The sequence below is a fragment of the Marmota flaviventris genome, chromosome 10 (assembly GCF_047511675.1).
Source record: "Marmota flaviventris isolate mMarFla1 chromosome 10, mMarFla1.hap1, whole genome shotgun sequence".
Classification (NCBI taxonomy): Eukaryota; Metazoa; Chordata; class Mammalia; order Rodentia; family Sciuridae; genus Marmota; species Marmota flaviventris.
This window is the reverse complement of record NC_092507.1, coordinates 35,724,855-35,744,151: the sequence shown is the minus strand read 5'-3', so window position 1 is coordinate 35,744,151 and position 19,297 is coordinate 35,724,855. Positions and strand designations below refer to the sequence as shown.

At 43.5% G+C, this 19,297-nt stretch overlaps 1 protein-coding gene across 1 annotated transcript; it reads right to left on the bottom strand.

The window, feature by feature from the left end:
• Nucleotides 1–2,669: 2,669 nt before the first annotated feature.
• Lurap1 (leucine rich adaptor protein 1) lies at nucleotides 2,670–17,392 on the bottom strand. Its single transcript, XM_027937341.2, has 2 exons — nucleotides 17,093–17,392; nucleotides 2,670–7,926 (listed from the first exon to the last, which is right to left on the bottom strand). The coding sequence occupies exons 1-2, from the start codon at nucleotides 17,288–17,290 to the stop codon at nucleotides 7,405–7,407; spliced, it is 720 nt and encodes a 239-aa protein (XP_027793142.1). The 5' UTR covers nucleotides 17,291–17,392; the 3' UTR covers nucleotides 2,670–7,404.
• Between the last annotated feature and the right edge of the window lie 1,905 nt (nucleotides 17,393–19,297).

The window sequence follows — 19,297 nt, the reverse complement described above, 5'->3', positions numbered from 1 at the left end:
CAAACCCAGGGCCTCGAACATACTAGGCGAGCACTCTATCACTGAGCCACAATCCCAGCCCATGATACACTTTTGAAATTGTTACCTTAAAACAATGATAGAAGTCAGGTGTGGAGGTGCACACCTGTAATCCTTATGGCTCAGGAGGCAGAGGCAGGAGGACTGTGAGTTCAAAGCCAACTCAGCAACATAGAGGCACAAAGCAACTCAGTAAGACAGTTTCTAAATAAAATACAAAAAAAAGGGCTGGAGATGTGGCTCAATGGTTGAGTGCATTGAGTTCAATCCCTGGTACCAAAAAAAAAAAAAAAAAGATGATAGAAATTTGTTTCATTATCTTGTTGAACACTGGTTTAAAAAAAGGGGAGGGGGCTGAGGTTGTAGCTCAGTGGTACAGCGCTTGCCTTGAACATGTAAGGCCCTGAGTAGGATCCTCAGCACCACATAAAATAAATAAATAAAAAAAATAAAGATATTGTGTCCATTAAAAAAAAGCGGGGGGTGGGGTGGGGCAATCAAGCATTCACTCTGGCTTTCCTTTGTGAAGTATAGAACTTAGAAACCAAATAGTGGGGCTGGGGATGTGACTCAAGTGGTAGCGCACTCGCCTGGCATGCTTGCGGCCCGGGTTTGATCCTCAGCACCACATACAAACAAATATGTTGTGTCCGCTAAAAAACAAATATTAAAAATTCTCTCTCTCTTGCTCTCTCTTAAAAAAAAAAGAAAGAAAGAAAGAAAGAAACCAAATAGTGGATGAGAGGAAACTTCTCTTTATAAAAGTATTTCAGAGTCTGTGTATATAGCTCAGTGGTAAAACATTTGCCTAGCATGCCTAAGGCCCTGAGTTCAATTCCTAGCATTGCAAAATAAATAAATAAAGATATTTAAACTAATCAATAAAAGGAGGTTATAGAACTAAAGATGCCATTTTGCAATCTTCAATTAATTGACACAGACAATAAGCATCAGCACCTGAAAAAATAAAATCACAGAAACAGATTCATATGACTATTTAAAAAAAAAAAAAAAAAAACTACTTCATGTGTGAGGACCTGGGTTCATTCCCAATCCCCAGCACTAACAAAACAAAGAAACAAAATCCCTGAAGCATGAGTATATAATTAGCAAAATCCAGTCTGTGGTAAATTGTGTCAATCAAATGGCCCAGAATCTTCAAAAAATAAATTGTAAGCAGTTAAGAAAGGAATGTATGGGAAACTCATAGAAGACATATCAATTGCTCTTAAATAGATGAGACTAAAATATAGTGTCTAGGGATACAGAATTAAAGATAAAACTATTTTTAAAAAAGCCAGAATAACACTGGTAATAAAACTAATTAGTTCGTTGTTGGTTCCAGGGATTAAACCCAGGGATGCTTAACCATTGAGCCATATCCCCAGCTCTTTTTCAATTTTTTTTTCTTTTGAGACACAGTCTCATTAAGTTACCTGGGGTCTTGCTAAATTGCTAAGACTGGCTTTGAACTTGCTATCCTCCTGCCTCAGCCTCCTGAACTGCTAGGATTACAGGCATGCACCACCATGCCCAGCCTAAAACTATTTTTAAAAGTTATCAGAAAATTAAACACTAATTATATTTTACTACATGGTGTTGAGAAATTACTAGTTTTAAGCACAATAATGGCTGATAAAAGTCCTTATCTTTTAGAGTTACTAAACATTTATAGATGAATGGTTTTGCTACAAAATACTCTTGACTGGGGAGAGTAGTTGAAGGAATAAATCAAGATTGGCCGTGAATTGATAATTTGAAGGTGGATGATAGGTACATAGGAATTCATTACTCTATTTTCACTGCTTTTTTTGGTAGTGGGGACTGAACCCAGAAGCACTTTACCACTGAACTACATTCTTAGCCCTTTGTATCTTTGAGATAGTGTCTCACTCAGTTGCTGAGACTGACCTCTAATTTGCAATCCTGCCTCAGCCTCCCAAATTGCTGAAATTAAAAGCATGAGCCACCATGCCCAGCTATTTTCTCTATTTTTGTATATACTTGATTAAGTATTTAATTATGATGCTAGGAATCCCAAGTTTATTTATTTATTCATGGTCCCATAGTCCCACACAATGCAGTCCTAAGCTTGATATTTTATGTAATATAAAAATTGCAAATGATTAAAAGACATTAAATATATAAGAACTATAGGTTCATAATAGTAACTTTTAAAAAAGGAGAGAGTAAAACAAAACAAAATCATTGAATGCCATTAGTAGTTGCTAAAACATCAACTTACAACTTTGAAATTAAGAATGGAAAGAGATTTGAGCATTTCTCTTCCCATTCTGGTATGAACTTTATTTTAGGGTTACCAAATAGTCCTAGAGGTTGTGAAAAGTTTTTCTGTACAGAATTAGAGCTAATAAGTGGAAATGAAATAGTAGTATTAGCAAATCACAGTTATATAATCCCTAGTGAAGTAACCAATTCATAGAATGATTATCAATAGACAATAAACCAACGTGGTGAAAAGTTGACAAGGAACTTCATGATACAGAGATCATACTCTCACCATCTGAAAACAGAAGTAGCTTGGCCTCTGACATGGACAGGGAGATCTGTCAGGCCAGGAATACCTGTGCTATGTGGGATAAGTGAAAAATAAATTCTTACTGTGTTAAGCCACTGAAATATGGGTGCAATTCATTATAGAAGCTAGTTTATTCTTTTTAATATATCATTCATATATTTTAAAACATGTAAGCACATAACTACATATATTTAAAGATACATACATATCCAAACATACACTGACACATTTGTGTATGCCTATATCAGGGAGAGGAACAAGCATAGGGACCAGGGATCAAAGGAAAACAAGAAAAGGAGCTGAGCATAGTGGTGCATTCTTATAATCCCAGCTACCCGGGAGGCTAAAGTAATACGATCCCAAATTTGAAGTCAGCTTGGATGACTCAGTGAGACTCTCATCTCAAATTGAAAAAGATCTGGGATGAAATTCAGTGGTAGAGTGTTTTGCCTAGTATGCATGAGGCCCTGGGTTCAATCTCCAGTACCACAAAAAAGAAAATGAAAAGAAGGGGCCTGGTATCAACAACAATGAGATTCATCATGCTCTGAGGAGCCCAGCTGAACTATTAAGGAAAAAGAGCTAGGGCTGTGACTCAGTGTCGAGTTTGCCTAGCACATGTGAAGTCTGGGATTCAATCCCCAGCACTGCAAAAAAAAAAAAAGAAAAGAAAAAAGAAACTATTGAAGAATAAAAAATAATTTAAAAAGAAGATAATCTACCTTTCTTAGAACCCAGGTTAGTTCATTAGGAGTGTAATTATCTCATGCCTGAAGAAGCAGGAGCACAGTATGGTCCTGGAGAGAAAACATTGCAGCTGGGCTTGGTGGTGCACACCTGTAATCCCAGTGGCTTGGGAGGCTGAGACAGGAGGATCACAAGTTCTCTTTCTTTTTAGTACCAGGATTGAACCCAGGGGCACTCAACCACTGAGCCACATACCCAGCCCTTTTAATTTTTTATTTTGAGACAGGGTCTCACTCAACAAATTGCTCAAACTTGCAATCCTCCTGCCTCAGCCTCCTAAGTTACTGTGATTGCAGACATGTACCACAGTGCCCAGATAGATATGGTTTTTAAGCCATTAAACTTGTGGTGATTCATTACAGCAACAGGAACCTGCCTCTACTATTGAGCAGCAATACCTATTCTCCTAAGTGTGGAGGTTTGGGTAGGAAGTGATACTGACCCAGCTTTATATTATGGCTCATTTGATATGTATCTGAGTTTAAGCATATTTCTAAGCAACAAGACATTGTTAACTATGTACTGTTTATAGGGTTGCTAAGAACTAAATAGAATAAGTTTTCAATTACCTAATATAAACAGTTAACTTTAGTTTTGTAAGTCACATTCCTTGTGGATTTACACACATTCATCCCTCCATTCCTTGAACAGGCACACAGGTATAACTGAATACCCAGTACATGCCTGGCACCAAAAGCACAAATAGCTTGTGTCCACTGTAACCCCAAGTATTTCTCACCAAAGCTGCCATAATTTCCAGTCAGCCTGGTGCTCTCTAAGCACAGGCCTTCACACCTGTCCACTCGCATGGTTTAATGTTCTCTTGATGGACCCATTCTGGTCAGTGTCACTCCTTACTCTCTCAAGTGCTCTCTGAAGCTTTCATGAGCAGTTTCATTTCTACCTTTACCCTGATCCCTGGCAAACGCCCCCAGAGTACTCAGAGGACAGTATGCTTCTTCTATTCATACTTTAGACACCCTGTTTTCCTTTTTTTGGTAATGGGAATTGAACTCAGAGGTGCTTAACCACTGAACCACATCCCCAGTCCTTTTTAAATTTTGAGACAGGTCTCACTAAGTTGCTGAGGCTGGTCTTGAACTTGCAATCCTCCTGTGTCAGCCTCTGGAGTTGCTGGGATTATAGGCATGCACCACTGTGCCCAGCTCATTCTCATGTTTTCCTACATCTCTCACCATTTTCCTCCCTTCTCCTTTGAGATTCCATGTAGCTCTTTCCTGAAACCCAGAAAAGTCTAGGGTAATAGACCAGCTGAGTTTCACCCAGCTAGTCTAGAAACAGGAAGGACAAGTGGAACTCCTTTCTCTGGTAGGGAACTGGAGTCTAAGGTATTAACACAGGATGCCCAGACCTACCTGGACTACCCAGGCAGCCTCACTTGCCTCACCTCTCCAACATTTCAACACTTTCAGGTGCCTATCCAACTTATACATAATACCCTGACCTGTGATATACCCCAATCTCGGCAAGATCAATGTGTTTTTCCTAATTTCACAGCTCCCCACACCAGCCCCACTTGTAACCTACAAGTTTGAAATGCTGAGCTCTGCCCCCACAATGTCTGGTCCTACTTTTCTTTCATGATTGGTCTGGGTTGGCTTTCTTCCTATCTAATGTCCAGGCCCAAGCTTCTATTCTACAGAGCCTATAGTCCTTTCTCTAAAGATGAGGAGCTGATTCTTTAGGGATGACATAATAGGGGTCAAACATTATAATCAGAGGAAATTGCTTTCAGTTCCTTTGGGCTTTGGAGGTTTCACAAAGGGTTATGCTGGGCAAATCTATATACTCCTGGGTCCCCAGCCTATCTGTGTACTGAGAGGGCTGGTCTTCTAGGAAGCTGCACTGTTATTTGAGCTTGGAGGTTCCACGCAGCCTCCCTGGCAATGGTGCATAAAGGCCACAAGAGGGCAGGCAACCTCTTCAGTTGAGAAGTTGGTTGACTACGTCAAGTGAGACTCAAAAAGGAATACAATGGGGCTGGGGGGGTATAGCTCAGTGCCCAGCACACAAGCGTCTCTAAGCATACCCCCCACCCCCCACCCCCATAAAAAGTAAAAAGGAATATAATGACGTCCATGAGGAAGGGTGGTTACTTTGGTCACTCAAGGGAACATTATAAAATAGCTGTGGAGAAGGGGCTGGAATAGAGTACTGGAATTCCCAGTCTTTAAGGGGTCAGGAGCCCCAGGTTCATGAAGATCAGTAAAGAGAGGTCTGGTAGGCAGAAGAGAAGAGGCTGAGAGGATACTTTGGACATTTCTTTCACTTTGAGGGAGAGGAGAAGAGAGGGTCTTTAGGGGCTAGCCATGGACTGCTCAGAAGGATGGGAGTGGGGGTTGTTGAACAACATCTGAGGAGTTTTAAGGGAAATAGAGACTTGGCTTCCTTCCCTTCCCCAATAAAAACTGAAAAGTAGAGAAATGGCAGGAGTTATTTCAAGATTTGGTGAAGATTCCTCCAACTCAGGAGGGCACGTTGAATATCCCAAGACCCTCTTTTATTCTCTCCCCCCCCCCCGCCCCTCCAATAATCAAATTAGATTAGGGCCCACAAAAAACAGGGGCCAACATATGGGGCAGTCACCTGGGATCCAAAGGGTTAATCTCCAAGAATTCATTCATTCTGACATCAGCCATAGTCCTTATCCCCCCTGGCCTCTGGGCCTGTCCCCTCTCTGAGCCCCAGGTTGGCAGCTTCAGTGAATTCCTTCTGTGGTGTAATTAGCTAGGGTCTTGAGATCTAGCCCCAGAGCCAGTCCCCTGCTCCCTCCTTAGGTCCAAGAGTAAAGGGGGCTTGCTCTAAGGGAGAAAGGAGGACTTTCCCTTGCTCCCGCCCACTTCCCAAGATGGGGCCCAGAGACCAAAGAGCCTCTGTCTGTTCCTGCCACACCCCCACATTGTGGCCCAGACAAGGGGATTCCTTGTATCCCAACCTCAGGCAGGCATCCTTGTGACCAAATGGTGGAAGGCTGGACCGGGTGGGGGAAGGGCAATTACAGAGTCAGAGAAGATAACACCTCCCCACCATCCAAGATTCTGGTTTTACCTCAGAGCCCTGAGGGCCTCAAACTTCACTCTCCCCAGCTCCCAACAGTGGGTGAGAAGGCTAGGACTCATCTGCATATAAAAGGCCTGAAGCCTGAAAAGGAAACTGAGAAGGTGTAGAGACACAGAAACTGAACCTCCCCGCAGGCAGAAATGGAGTCAAAATTAGAATGGGGCAGCCCAGGGATTGGGTAAGACAGGGGTCTGTAGCAAAGTGGGCCAAGCTGACTCAGAGCCTTAGGTGGAGGCCCTAACAGTTTCTCTCCCAGAAAGCAAACAGACAAAAGTGTTGCACCAGACAGGGATGTAGATAGAGAGTGTGAGACCCCTTAGGACAAAATGAGAATTCCCTGTTTAAAAGGTAAGAACATTCCAAAAAGCAGCACAAACATCCACCAGTGAGCAACTTTCTGCCAGAAGGGGTGATGTGTTGCCATTCACATGAAGTAATGGTAAGGCTATGAAGTGATATGGTATCACTTAGCAGAAGAGGCACAGACACCCTTATACTGACCATCCAAAGACTGAAACAGACAAAAGTCAGTCCATCCTAGCAGAAAATGACATCATTCAGCAGGTAGGAAGGGGAGGGTCTACCAACTCCCAAGGATTCTGGGAGGGCTAATCTAGGAAGGGTTGGCCCTGAATGTCTCAGTCTTCTTGACCAAGAGGTGGCAAGACTTTTAGACTTTGAATGAAGTAATTACATCCCAATTTCTTCATTAGTGATCTCCTATGGGTCATAAATCCTTATCTGGGGCAGGGGCAGAGAGAGGGAGGACAGAAATACCCTCACACCAGGAGACACCCACCTGTAGTTAACCTCTCTATGAAAATAACTCTAGGGGCCTGGTAATTGAGGGATAAAGGTAGAGACTCCCTAGGACCGGAGTTATGATGAGCCAGGTTTTCATGGTAATTGATTTTCAGAGCATCCTATTCCTACTCCTTGACTGAGGGAGAATAAATTTTGTGGAAGACCAGGGCCAAGGGATGAAAGATCTATAGGAGTACAAAATGTTGGGAAAGTTGTTACAAGAAGGTCACATCATCTTGGCATTGTCCCCAGTACCAGTGGGCCTCAAAGTCCAGTTTGGCACTCTCATCCTCTGGTGGCTCCAATGGTCCACCTTGGAGCCCCTCCCCTGGAGGCTTCCTCAGAGACATTAAGCTCCCTAGCCTGGTGGCTGTGAGATCCACCTCAGTCCTGGCCCTCTCCTCGCCAGGTATAACCTTTGTCCAGTCAATCTCAGGACAGGGAGCCCCTGGGGGACCCTGTTCATCAAGCTCTCTGGGGGCCACAGTGTCCAAGAAGCTGCCAATAGAGACACTGTCCAGCCGGTCAGTAGAGCTGGTGTCTGGAAGGCTGTCCCAGCTGCCCCGCCTTGAGCGGCCTGGGCTCCCTCCTGTCAGGCTGTATTGGCTGCTGGTGAGGCTACTGCAATGACTGGTCAGTGTCCCCCGTTCCTCCAACAGCCAACGCACTGCCTCAATGCCCTCGTTCAAGGTCACCAGCTGCTGCAGGATCTTCACATCAATAGCTCGTAGGTAAGCCTGGGAGAGTAGAAGAAAGAATTAGTCACAAGTCTGAGCGATGGGCTTCCACAGTTATTTCCAGAGACCCCTACTTAGTGACTAACCAAATGTGTTTTGCTTTCAAGAAGCTTGGAAACATAGAATGTGGAGAATGGGCTTTAGAAGAAAATGGTCAACTATTTAAAATTTCAGCTCAGGGTGGAGATGGAGGTCAGTGGTAGAGTGCTACCTAGCATATATAAGGCCATGGGTTTGATCCCCAGAAACCCCCTCCCCAACCCCCCCACAAATTTCCAGCTCTACTATTTTGATTGGGGGGGTGTTACCAGGACTGAACTCAGGGGTACTTGACCACTAAGCCACATCCCCAGCCCTATTTTGTATTTTATTTAGAGACAGGGTATCAGCGAGTTGCTTAGTACCTTGCTTTTACTGAAGCTGGCTTTGAACTCGAGCCTCCTGCCTCAGCCTCCCAAGCCATTGGGATTACAGATGTGCTCCACTGCACCCAGCTCCAGCTTTACTATTGATGAGCTAGCTGTGTGATTGAGACTCTTCTCTGAGTCTCATTTTCCTTGACTGCAAATAGGGCTAAATCACTCATCTCACAGGGTGGCTATAAAGATTTTGAAATGCTATTACACACTGAGAGCATAGTACCTAGCACAGAATAAGGTCTTAGTAATGTTAAATACTAAAATCCAATCAAATTCTAGTTTGGTAGGCTAGAACTTCATATTTAGGGCATTTAGTCTATTGAACTGGTTCAGATTCACCAGTAAGACTTAGAAACGGCCAAAGAATAGCTTGATAGATTGTTAACTGGGAAGTGGACAAAAAGCAGGTGGGAGCTGAAAAATAAAGAGCGAGTTAACCTAGTTCCCTAGTCCCTTCAGAGTACTAGTAACAAGACTATGGGCTTAGGCTATGGGAACAAAGGGTTGGCCAGAGCTAAGAAGGATCAGCATCCCACTGGCTGGGATTCATGGTTTCCCTTTACCTAACACCAGTCTCCCTGACTGTACTGGAAATAATTCTGATTTTCTGGGTAATCTCCAGGGTCCCTCTCAGCTCAGATGCACTAAAATACCGTTCCCAAGCACAAGTCTGAACCTGTCCCTCCCTTGCTCAAGAGGGATTTACTGATTTTGCATTGTTCTTAGAGAATGAAATCTAAACACTTCAGTGGCTGGCATTCAAAAGCCTATAGTAATATGGTTCTTGCCCATCTCTCTAGTTTCACCTCTGGCATACTTCTCTATGGACCCAAGGTCCTGCCACAACATGACTTTTTAGTTTTATTTAGTTTCATTTTTTTAAATAGTTATTTTTTAGTTAAAGGTAGACACAATATCTTTATTTTATATTTATGTGGTGCTGAGGATCGAACCCAGTACCTCACGCATGCTAGGCCAGCGTTTTACCTATGAGCCACATTCCCAGCCCTTAGTTTCACTTTTAGTCAAATCAATAGATGCTTACATGGAAGCAAACAGTTATACAAGATTTATTTTTGGTACTGGGGATTAAATCCAGGAGCACTTACCACTTACATTCCCAGCCCCCCTCCCCTTTTTTTGACAGGGTCTCTAAGTTGCTTAGGGCCTCCCTAAATTCCTGAGACTGGCCTGGAATTTGTGATTCTTCTGCCTCAGCCTAGCCTCCAAATCACATGCTTCTATTGCAACTTCTTGATTTTTAAATTTTGAACATTTTTCTATTGACTTCCCACACTATAAGAAGTTAAGGATTTAATTTTAACCCACTCCCCACTCCTCTGCTATGTAGACATACTTCCTACCTCCTCATTTTCCCAAAAGGCAATACAATTACCTTATTAGGATTTTGAAATGCTATTTATAGCCAAGCTATGTACTTTACAATAGTTACTTTTTATTTCTTACAACCTTATGCTTTGTTTAGACTTATTGCCTAGTTTGCTATGTAGTTACCAGTAGATCATTCCCAGATTCTTCCCAATTATCTGAATTTCCCTTTCAAGGCTTTCAAACACATCACATGAGATGATCTATCTATTCTATCTTCTAGAGGCATCTCACCCCACCTTATACTCAGTACTGGGGCTTGAACCTAGAAGTGCTTTAACCACTGAACTATCACCCTTTTCGTTTTTTATTTTGAGACACCCAGGCTAGTGTGGAATTTGTGATCCTCCTGCATCAGCCTCCCGAGTAACTGAGTAGTATCTCTTTAGAAGGCTTCTGATCTGCTTCAATATATCTCTGCTTCACTATCATCTTAGGGATTTCCTTTGCCTTTCCTAAGATGGATCCTTTATTTCTTAGATGCCACCCAAATCTTCTTTCTTTTTTTTAAAATATTTGTTTTAGTTGTAGTTGTACACAATATCTTTATTTTATTTTTATGTGGTGCTGAGGATCAAACCTAGCACCCTGCACGTGCTAGGCGAGCGCTCTACTGCTGAGACACAACCCTAGTCCCTTCTTTCTTGATTTACTACTTAATTCAGGTGAGTGGTGCTCTCCCTCTGGATGCATCTAGAGGTTGAAACTTTACATGTTTTAAAATGTTATTATTCTAGCCTTACAGCAGTAAGTTTGACTGGGTATAAAATTCTAGGTTGAAATTAATTTTTCCTTGAGATTTAAGACATTGTTCCATTGTCTTCTAATTTTCTGTGTTACATTTTAAAGGTCTCATTGCCACTGCTTAAGAGAAGTTTTTAGCGCTGGGGTTGTAGCTCAGTGGTAGAGTGGTTGCCTCACATGTGTGAGGCACTGGGTTCTATCCTCAGCACCACATAAAAATAAAAAATAAATAAAACAAAGGCATTGTGCCCATGTACAACTTTAAAAAATGTTGAGAGAGAGAGAGAAGTTTATAGTCCCAATAAGGTGAGATGGGCATAAATAACTGAGATATGAGATAATACAGACTATTAAAGACATAAGATAATGGAGGTTATCTTTAATTCTTTCCTAATGTGGACAAACATATTAACAGTGAAATAATAGTTCTAATTCAAGTCCAAACTAAATGCATTAAACAAAAGTCCTCACCCTAGAGGCTGGGGATGTAGTTCAGGCATTATACAGAATGCCTGAGGCCCTTCATTCAATCCCAGCACCTAAATGAATATAAAATATAAATTTAAAGTCCTCATACCAAAACTACTTCTCATGCTGTGTTTTCTCTTTCAATTCTTTCTGCCTTCCTCCCTTTCCTCCTTCCCATTCTACTCTTCTATTTCCAACCTCTGCTAGATAAAGGAATAATTAACCTGGTTACACAGTGAGAGAAGGGGAAGGGATCTTAGAAATTCTTTTTTTTTTTGGTACTAAGGATTGAACCCAGGGGCATTTAACCTCTGAGCCACATCCCCAGCCCCTTTTTGTATTTTATTAGAGACAGGGTCTCACTGAGTTGCTTAGTGCCTTGCTAAGTTGCTGAGGCAATTATAATTGCTTATTATTGAACTCATGCCTCAGTTTCCCAAGCAGCTGGGATTATAGGTATGTACCTCAGCACTATCTTAGAATATCATTCTTAAACAGATACTTAAGCAATCCTCTTGGTTTCAGCACCTCTTGTGCTCTCAGTTCCAGAAATACCTGGTGCATCTAACTCCTAAGACTTTGAGAGTTTTTCTTTTTGTTTTGATTTGTTTTGGTACTGGGGATTAAACCCTTGAGCACTTTACCACTGAGCACTGAGCTATATCACCAGACCATTTAATTTTTTGAGACAGAATCTTGCTAAGTTGTCCAGGCTGGCCTCCAATTTGTGACCCTCTTACCTCTGCCTCCCCAAGTGAGTCACTGGGATTATACTTGTGCACCACTGCACCAATTCTTTGAGAATTTCTTAGTGCAAATACATTGCTTTTTAGCTTGCCCTACTGCTAGCTTAGAATTCAGCTTTTTTTTTTTTTTTTTTGGTGGTGATGGTGGTGGGGTACCAGGGATTGAACTCAGGGGCACTCGACCACTAACCACATCCTCAGCCCTATTTTGTATTTTATTTAGAGACAGGGTCTTACTGAGTTGCTTTGCGCCTCGCTGTTGCTGAGGCTGGCTTTGAACTAGTGATTCTCTTGCCTTAGCCTCCTGAGCCACTGGGATTACAGGCATGTGCCGCCAAGCCCCGCCTAGAATTCAGCTTTTTTGAGGTCTGAGTTAGTTACTACTTTTCTTCTTATCACCTTCTCCCTTTATTCTCATTGTCATTATGGCCTCAGGCCTTTTTTATTTATTTATTTTTTTAAAGTTTTTAGTTGTCAATGGATTTTATGTTATTTATATGTGATGCTGAGAATCAAACCCAGTGCCTCACACATGCCAGGCAAATGCTCTACCACTGAGCCACCTGCCTCATGCCTTTTAAAATAATCTTTCTTGGGCTGGGGATGTGGCTCAAGCGGTAGCGTGCTCGCCTGGCATGCGCGGGGCGCTGGGTTTGATCCTCAGCACCACATAAAATAAAATAAAGATGTTGTGTCCACCGAAAACTGAAAAATAAATATTAAAAAATTCTCTTTCTCTCTCTTAAAAAAAAAAATAATCTTTCTATTGGCTCTTTAATAGAATTTCAGAAAGCAGTGAAGGTAAGTGAATGGGTTGAGTCTGCCCTCCTAAACTAAATTCCCACAGCCTTTGTTCAGTCTTCAGGGACTCTCTCAAATGCCTTCTTCCTTGGGAAGTTTTCCTTGCCCTTTCTCAAGATAAAATTAATCTGTCACAGGACAAATATTTATTGAATGTTTCTTACAGGCGTGGCACTGGGTTAGACAAAGGAGAAAAGCCACCATTTCTTGACCTCAGAGGGTTCAGTCTTGTGGGTTAGATAAGACAATAAAGCAAGTCCTTAAAATTCAGTGTGACAAGCTGGGCATGATGGTACATACCTGTAATCCCAGGGACTCAGGAGGCTGAGGCAGGAGGATCAGAAGTTTGAGACCAGCCTCAGCAATTTAGTGAGATCCTGTCTCAAAATTTAAAAAATTAAAATAAAAAGAGCTAGCAATGTAGCTCAAAGGTAGAGTGGATTTAATCCCCAGTACCCTGCCCCTCTACCCCCAAATTAAGTGAAAATACTAGAGGAAACAACTGTGGCACAGAGGACTGTAAGTACCTAGGTTAATACCATAACCCAATTCAGGGAGGCCAGAAATGCTTCCTAGATAATGGATGTCAGATGAGACTTGAAGGTTAGGGATGAGGTAGGACTTAGCCAGACAAAGAGGAGGAGAGAAGCATTCCAACTTCAGGATATATCCCCTCCAATTCCAAGTGGCAGTAATCCAACTATGTTACTTCATGATCCAGACTCCCAGGAGGCCCCCCAGGGTTCCAACAGCACTTCTCATCCTGTACTAGAGTTGTCCCCTCCTTCCCTAACCCAGATTGTGAGCTCTTTGAGAACAAGTCCTGCTCAATTGTTTCTGGCGCTCTCCCTAGTGTTGGGTAGGTCACACTCAGTTCTGTGATTCTCTTTCCTTTACTATCTGGCCCCTCTGGTGGTCCCCAGAATTCAGGGGACTAGGTTGTACTGTGTTGCTGTGAAATGAATCAGAGGACCAGATTCTATAATCCTGTGACAGTGGGATTCCCTGACATCACTCCCCAAAATAGAAAAAAGCAAGGCTTTCTCGCCAGAAAAAGAAACAGTTATTTCCTACCATCTCTTTGGAAACAGAGCAGGGAATAACAGCTCAGGAGAGATGCAGTCTTAGAGGCAACCCTAACCCATTCTCTCCCTGGGGGAATTCAAGTCTCCCAACTCCTCCCCATATGCATATCAGACTTTCTGCCCAGGCCCAGGGTTCCAGGTAGGCTCCTTCATTGCTCAGTACCAATTTTAGCTCCTAGGTGGTGAATTGAGATTCTCAGACTATTGTTACTAGAAAGGCTCTTGCAAATCATTTAGTTTCACAATTCTCCCTTACTTCCCCCTCCAAGAGACAGAAATACTAAGGCCCAGAGAGAGAGAGAGAGAGGGCCTGGCTCAAGAACACAAAATGATTCAGAAGCAGAATCTAGACTTGAACCCATGTCTTCCCCTTCCTTGCCTGAAGCTTTTCCACAAACTGCTCTGTGGAGGTGGGTTGTCATAACAACAGTTATTTGGGTGGGAGAAGTGAGGAGGAGAGTTTGCCATTGTTTCCCATACCCACAAATTCCAGACTCTAGCTCTTCACTCAGCCTCTGCCTAGTGGAGCTAAGCAAGAGTGGGGAAGCCAATAGGCAGGGCTGACCTTGGCCTCAAGGGCAGGACTGGCCCCTCCCAAAAAGGAAAGCAGGGAGAGGGTCAATTGAAGGACAGTTTTTAAAGGGCTTGGACTTGTCCTGCCTCCAGTGAGGCCAAGGGAAATCCCCTGCTCTTCCCCTTGTCCTTCCTGGTTATAACCAGTGGGCAGGGCAGAATGCCTTAAGAGATTAATGACCTCCTGGCCTGAGGGAAGAAAAGAATGGGCTAGGGGGTCCCTTATTCTAGCCCCCAAAAGGTTCTCTCCCCTTCCCAACCATGGGCAGTCTTAAGCCCCATGCCAGATGAGTCAAGAATGCAGAGAGACAAATTCAGAAATTAAATGTACCACCTTGAAGTTCATAATCTGGTAGTCCCCAGCAAGTCGGAAAACAGAACCAGAGAAATTAGGTGTGGTTCCAGATGCCCTGTGTGAGTTCAGGCAAGCCCTTAAATATCTCCAAGTATGGGGAAACATCACTTTCCTCATTTCAATAACACAAGACAGGCTTAAAATGTCTGGTACAAGGCAGGTCTCAATGGTAAAGATATAAAATTTGGTCAGGTGATCTGGGTTCAAATCCTGACTTTGCTTTTTATTTTTTGCATGACTTTGGGCAATTACTTAACCTCTCTTGCCTCCTCTATAAAATATCACTTATCTAACAAGGTTGCTGTGAAGATTTGAGAGAATATCATGTAAACCGGATGAAGTGGCACAGGTCTGTAATTGTAGCTACTCAGGAAGCTAAGGGTCACAAGTTCCAAGCCAGCCTGGGAATCTTAGCAAGACCCTGACTCAAAATTAAAAAATAAAAAGGGGGCTGGGGATATAGTTCAGTTGGTAGAGTGCTTGTCTTATATGCAAGTTCAATCCCCAGCACCACAAAAATAATAATAACAAAAAATAAATAAACAAAAACGGTTGCAGGGGCTGAGGTTGTGGGTCAGTGGTACAGTGCTTGCCTAGCATGTGTAAGGCACTGTGTTCAATTCTCAGCACTACATTAAAAAATAAATAGAGGCTGGGGATGTGGCTCAAGCGGTAACACGCTCGCCTGGCATGTGCGGGGTGCTGGGTTCAATCCTCAGCACCAAATAAAAATAAAATAAATATGTTGTGTCCACCAAAAAGTGAAAAATAAATATTAAAAAATTCTCTCTCTCTCTCTCTCTCTCTAAAAATAAATAAATAAATAAAGGGCTGGGTTGTGGCTCAGAGGCAGAGCATTTGCCTTGCATGTGTGAGGCACTAGGTTCAATCCTCAGCACCACATAAAACACAAAATACTGAGTAAATTCAAAATATAGGTATTGTGTCCATCTACAGCTAAAAAATTTTTAAAATTTTAAAAACAAATAAAGGTATTGTGTCCATCTATAAATATATAGGTTGGGGATGTAGCTCAGTAGTAGAGTACTTGCCTTGCACATGTAAAGCCCTGGGTTTAATCCCTGTATGGCAAAAATAAATAAATAAATAAGAGTGGTGTCATAGTGGTGTCATAGCAATTTGGGAGGCCAAGGCAGGAAGATTCCAAGTTTGAGACCCACTTCAGCAATTTAGCAAGGCCCTAAGCAACTTAGACCCTGTCACAAAATAAAAAGGGCAGGAGGATGTAGCTCAGTGGTAAAGAGCCCCTGTGTTCAATCCCCAGGTACCAAAAAATAAAAATAAAGAGAGATCATCATGGAAGGTGTTCAGCAGGATGCTTAGTACCTAGCATATGTACTTGGTAAAAGTTTTCAAAGCAGGGCAAACTAGGTAGGCTCTTTCTGGACCTTGAGCTAAAGTTTGTACAATGAGGCAAAGCTGGGCATTCCTTGAGGTGGTTACAGTCAAGTCCAGCTCTGGAGAATCAGGCACTCACCTCCAACCTTCAAGGACAAGTGGGCACTAGGCATTCAAGTCCTGCCCCCAGGGAACTCCTGACTGCTCCACCCACCAGAATCTCCTAGCTTGTTTTCTCCCAGCAGGTCAGAGTCCTGGCTGGTCTGAGAGCTCTGGGAAGACCTCCTCCCTCTGCTCCCTCCCAGAGCAGTTTGGCAGAGCTGGCACACAGTGGGGCTCCAGGAAGACTTATTAGCTGACAGGCTCACTCTGGGCTCCTGGTTCTGGGCCAGGATTCAGCTGGCAATTCTTCAGTTCCTCAGAACTGGCTGCAAAGTGGTAGCAGGTGTAAATCACGCCTCCTTCACCAGAACCAGATCCTTGGGGAGCATGCTGGGGCCCCAGCTGCCCTCTTGGCTCTGAATCTAGACCTGCAACTCCAGGAGACAGGGGAGGACTGGTGTTTCCTCTTCCTCCCAAGAAGGTATAGATGAGATCCAAATATCCAGTATCCTAGCGATCGCAGGGGAGGCAACTGAGTCCAAGTGAAGCACTTTCTCTGCTTTGGCCCTAGAAATTTCAAGTATTTTAAGTGCAGCTGGAGAGATGTTAAGGAAAGGGAGATGTTTTCAGTGCCCCTAGTCCAGGCAGTCTGAAGAGGGCAGGGGAGATATAGTCTTACCCAAATTTCTTCTGTGCTGAATATTTTCACAAACACTCCAGGCCTCAAAGGAGCCAAACCCTTTCCCAGTTTGTAAGAGGAGAAAATACCTCGTTGCCTCAAATGGGGGCTGGGAGAATAGGTGGCCCCTATGGGGAGAGGACCGAATTTGAAGTGCTAGGTTCTGAGTAGTTTCCAGCCCTTTCCTTTCCTCTCCTAAATTATTTGGTAGGAAAAACTACCCACAGTCCTCAGGACTCATCAAACACTCCACTCATCCTTGGGGGACAATTAATGGACGTCACTCTGCCTCCACCCCAGTGTTTACGGACTGACCTAGGAGGGATCCTGAGGAGTTAAGTGGCGAATTTTTAACTCCTTCCTTTCCAGTCTAACTCTGGGGACGAGAGTAGGTTCCTCTCGACCCTAGGGACTCCGTCCTCCTGGCCTGTGGTGTCCCCACTCACCAGCTCCATCCTTAGCGCCATGATCTTGTCCCCCAGGCCGGGGCTTCTGCTGGTCGCCCCCGGGAGCAACAGCGCGCCAGAGGTTCCGGGCTCCCACTCGCCTCGCAGCCCGCGGAGCAGCCCTTCAGGGGTCTTCCTGCCCACCTTGCCCTCCACGTCTCGCAGGTCAGGTGTCTGGAACTCCACGGTCCCCTCCATACGCGCCCAAGCCTGAACCGGGCTGGGAAGCCAGACGCCAGGGTCCGCTCCCGGGGGTCCTCTTTTTCCGCCGGCTATTACCGAGCGGAACCGGTGGGTCCCCGCCCGCGCCGCGTAGGGGCGGGAGGAGGGCGCCGTAACACTCAGAAAAGCCGCGCGGAGCCGGGGGTAGATATATATTCGAGTGCTGCGCACGCAACCTCTGGCCCTAGATCGCTGGGGCTGGGCGATCCTGGATTTGGTCCTTGAGGAGCGCTAAGAGCTCAGCTCTACTCCTCACCTTACACTGAGTCCAGCTAGGCCCACAGTAGGTGCCCAACAAGTGTTTGCAGAATGAAGACTAAACAACCTCAAATAGATATAGGAGTTTAAAGGATCGTGGTAACAGCTGTAGAGATCTGGAAAGCTTACTGAGAAGTAAATGAGCTGGGTCTAAAAAGGGGTTAGAATTTAGCTAACCACTCTCACACACACTCCTCTCATTGGCTAGAATTCAGACCAGTGGAGAGCAACCTGTATTAAAGATGAAGGGTTTCACCCTGCACCGGCTTACCAACAAGATGCTGCCTAAGCTTCACTCTGAGTATGAATCATCTACTTGTTAAGATGCAGGTCTGCTGGGTCCTGTGGCACTGGCCTGTAGTCCCAGCTATTCTGAGGTTGAGATAGTAGGATTGGTCACTTGAGCACAGGAGTTCTACTTCTGACAACACATAAAATAGTTAATCAATTAGATAAATATTAAGCAGATTGATTCTATGAATTTGGGACTGGGCCTGAGATTCTGCATTTTTAACAAGCTCCCAGGTGATGGCCATCCTCTTGGTCTGAGTGCCACACTCCTGAATAACAAGGTGTTTGGACTTTATTTTACAGGCAGTGAGGAGCCATGAAAAACTTTGTTTTGTTTCAGCTTTTAATCCAAGTCATTCCAGCCCATGGTTATAGAAGGATTTACAATGAAAAGACAACTACCACCAGCTGAAATGGCCCATGCCTGTAATCTCAGCAATTCCAGAGACTGAGGTAGGAGGATCTCCAATTTGAGGACAGCTACAGCAATTTTAGGAAGACCTTCAGCAACTTAGTGAGAGGTCCTGACTCAAAATAAATAAATAAATAGCTTTGCCCTGCCTGCCCCTTCCCATCTCTTTTCCCATTTCTCAGAGGCAACCGCTTTCTTTTTTCTTTTTTTCCTGGTGCTTACACCACCCATAATTCTAAGTATCAGACTTATACCACTACTTAATTTTAAACACGGTCTACTGACTTCCTATTAAGATAAATATGAATGCTAGGAGTGGTGGTGCAGCCCTATAATCATAGCTATTCCAGAGGCTGAGGCAGGAGAATCACAAGTTCAAGAGCAGCCTTAGCACTTTAGCAAGACCATCTTCCTAGTCTCAGTAACTTAGTGAGACCTTGTCTCAAAATGAAAAGGGTAGAGATGTGGCTCAGTGGTAAGCACCCCAGGGCTCAATCCCCAGTACCAGAGGAAAAAAAGAAATAAATTTGAGTATGTGGATTTAATTCTACTTTCCTTCTGACACTGGCACTATTTTTTTCATCATTTCTAGTTTATCTAATGGATATCTTTGTAATTTTAAATAACATATTTTTCCTTAGTATTTTTTTTTTATCTATGAAAGGTTTTAAGCAAAAGATAGAATATTTGCCTTTTTGAAAAATTTCTCTGGACTTTGCAAGAAGAAAAGATTGGAGTGGTAAAAATCTGGAGTCAAGAACTAGTTGGAAGACAAGAAACTAACCACCTGGACCAGAGTCTGGTTGTGAAGCTGGAGAAGAATTGAACCAGAATAGAGAACTCTTTAGGAGATAAGACTGACCAGACTAAGTGACTGATTACATTTATTTATTTAGTACCGGGGCACCCAGAGCCTGCCACAAAATGGGCAAGTGATCTAATATAGAGCTACATCCCCAGACCACACACCCACACACCCACCTTTTGATAGGATCTCACTAAATTGCACAAACCAGCCTTGA

What these genes read in the sequence shown, in the direction of transcription:
- Lurap1 (XM_027937341.2), bottom strand. Translation starts at nt 17,290, where the DNA reads ATGGAGGGGACCGTGGAGTTCCAGACACCTGACCTGCGAGACGTGGAG. An exon ending in TGGCGCTAAGGATGGAGCTG is followed by an intron (nt 7,927 to 17,092) that starts GTGAGTGGGGAC and finishes CTACTCTCCCAG; the next exon opens with GCTTACCTACGAGCTATTGA.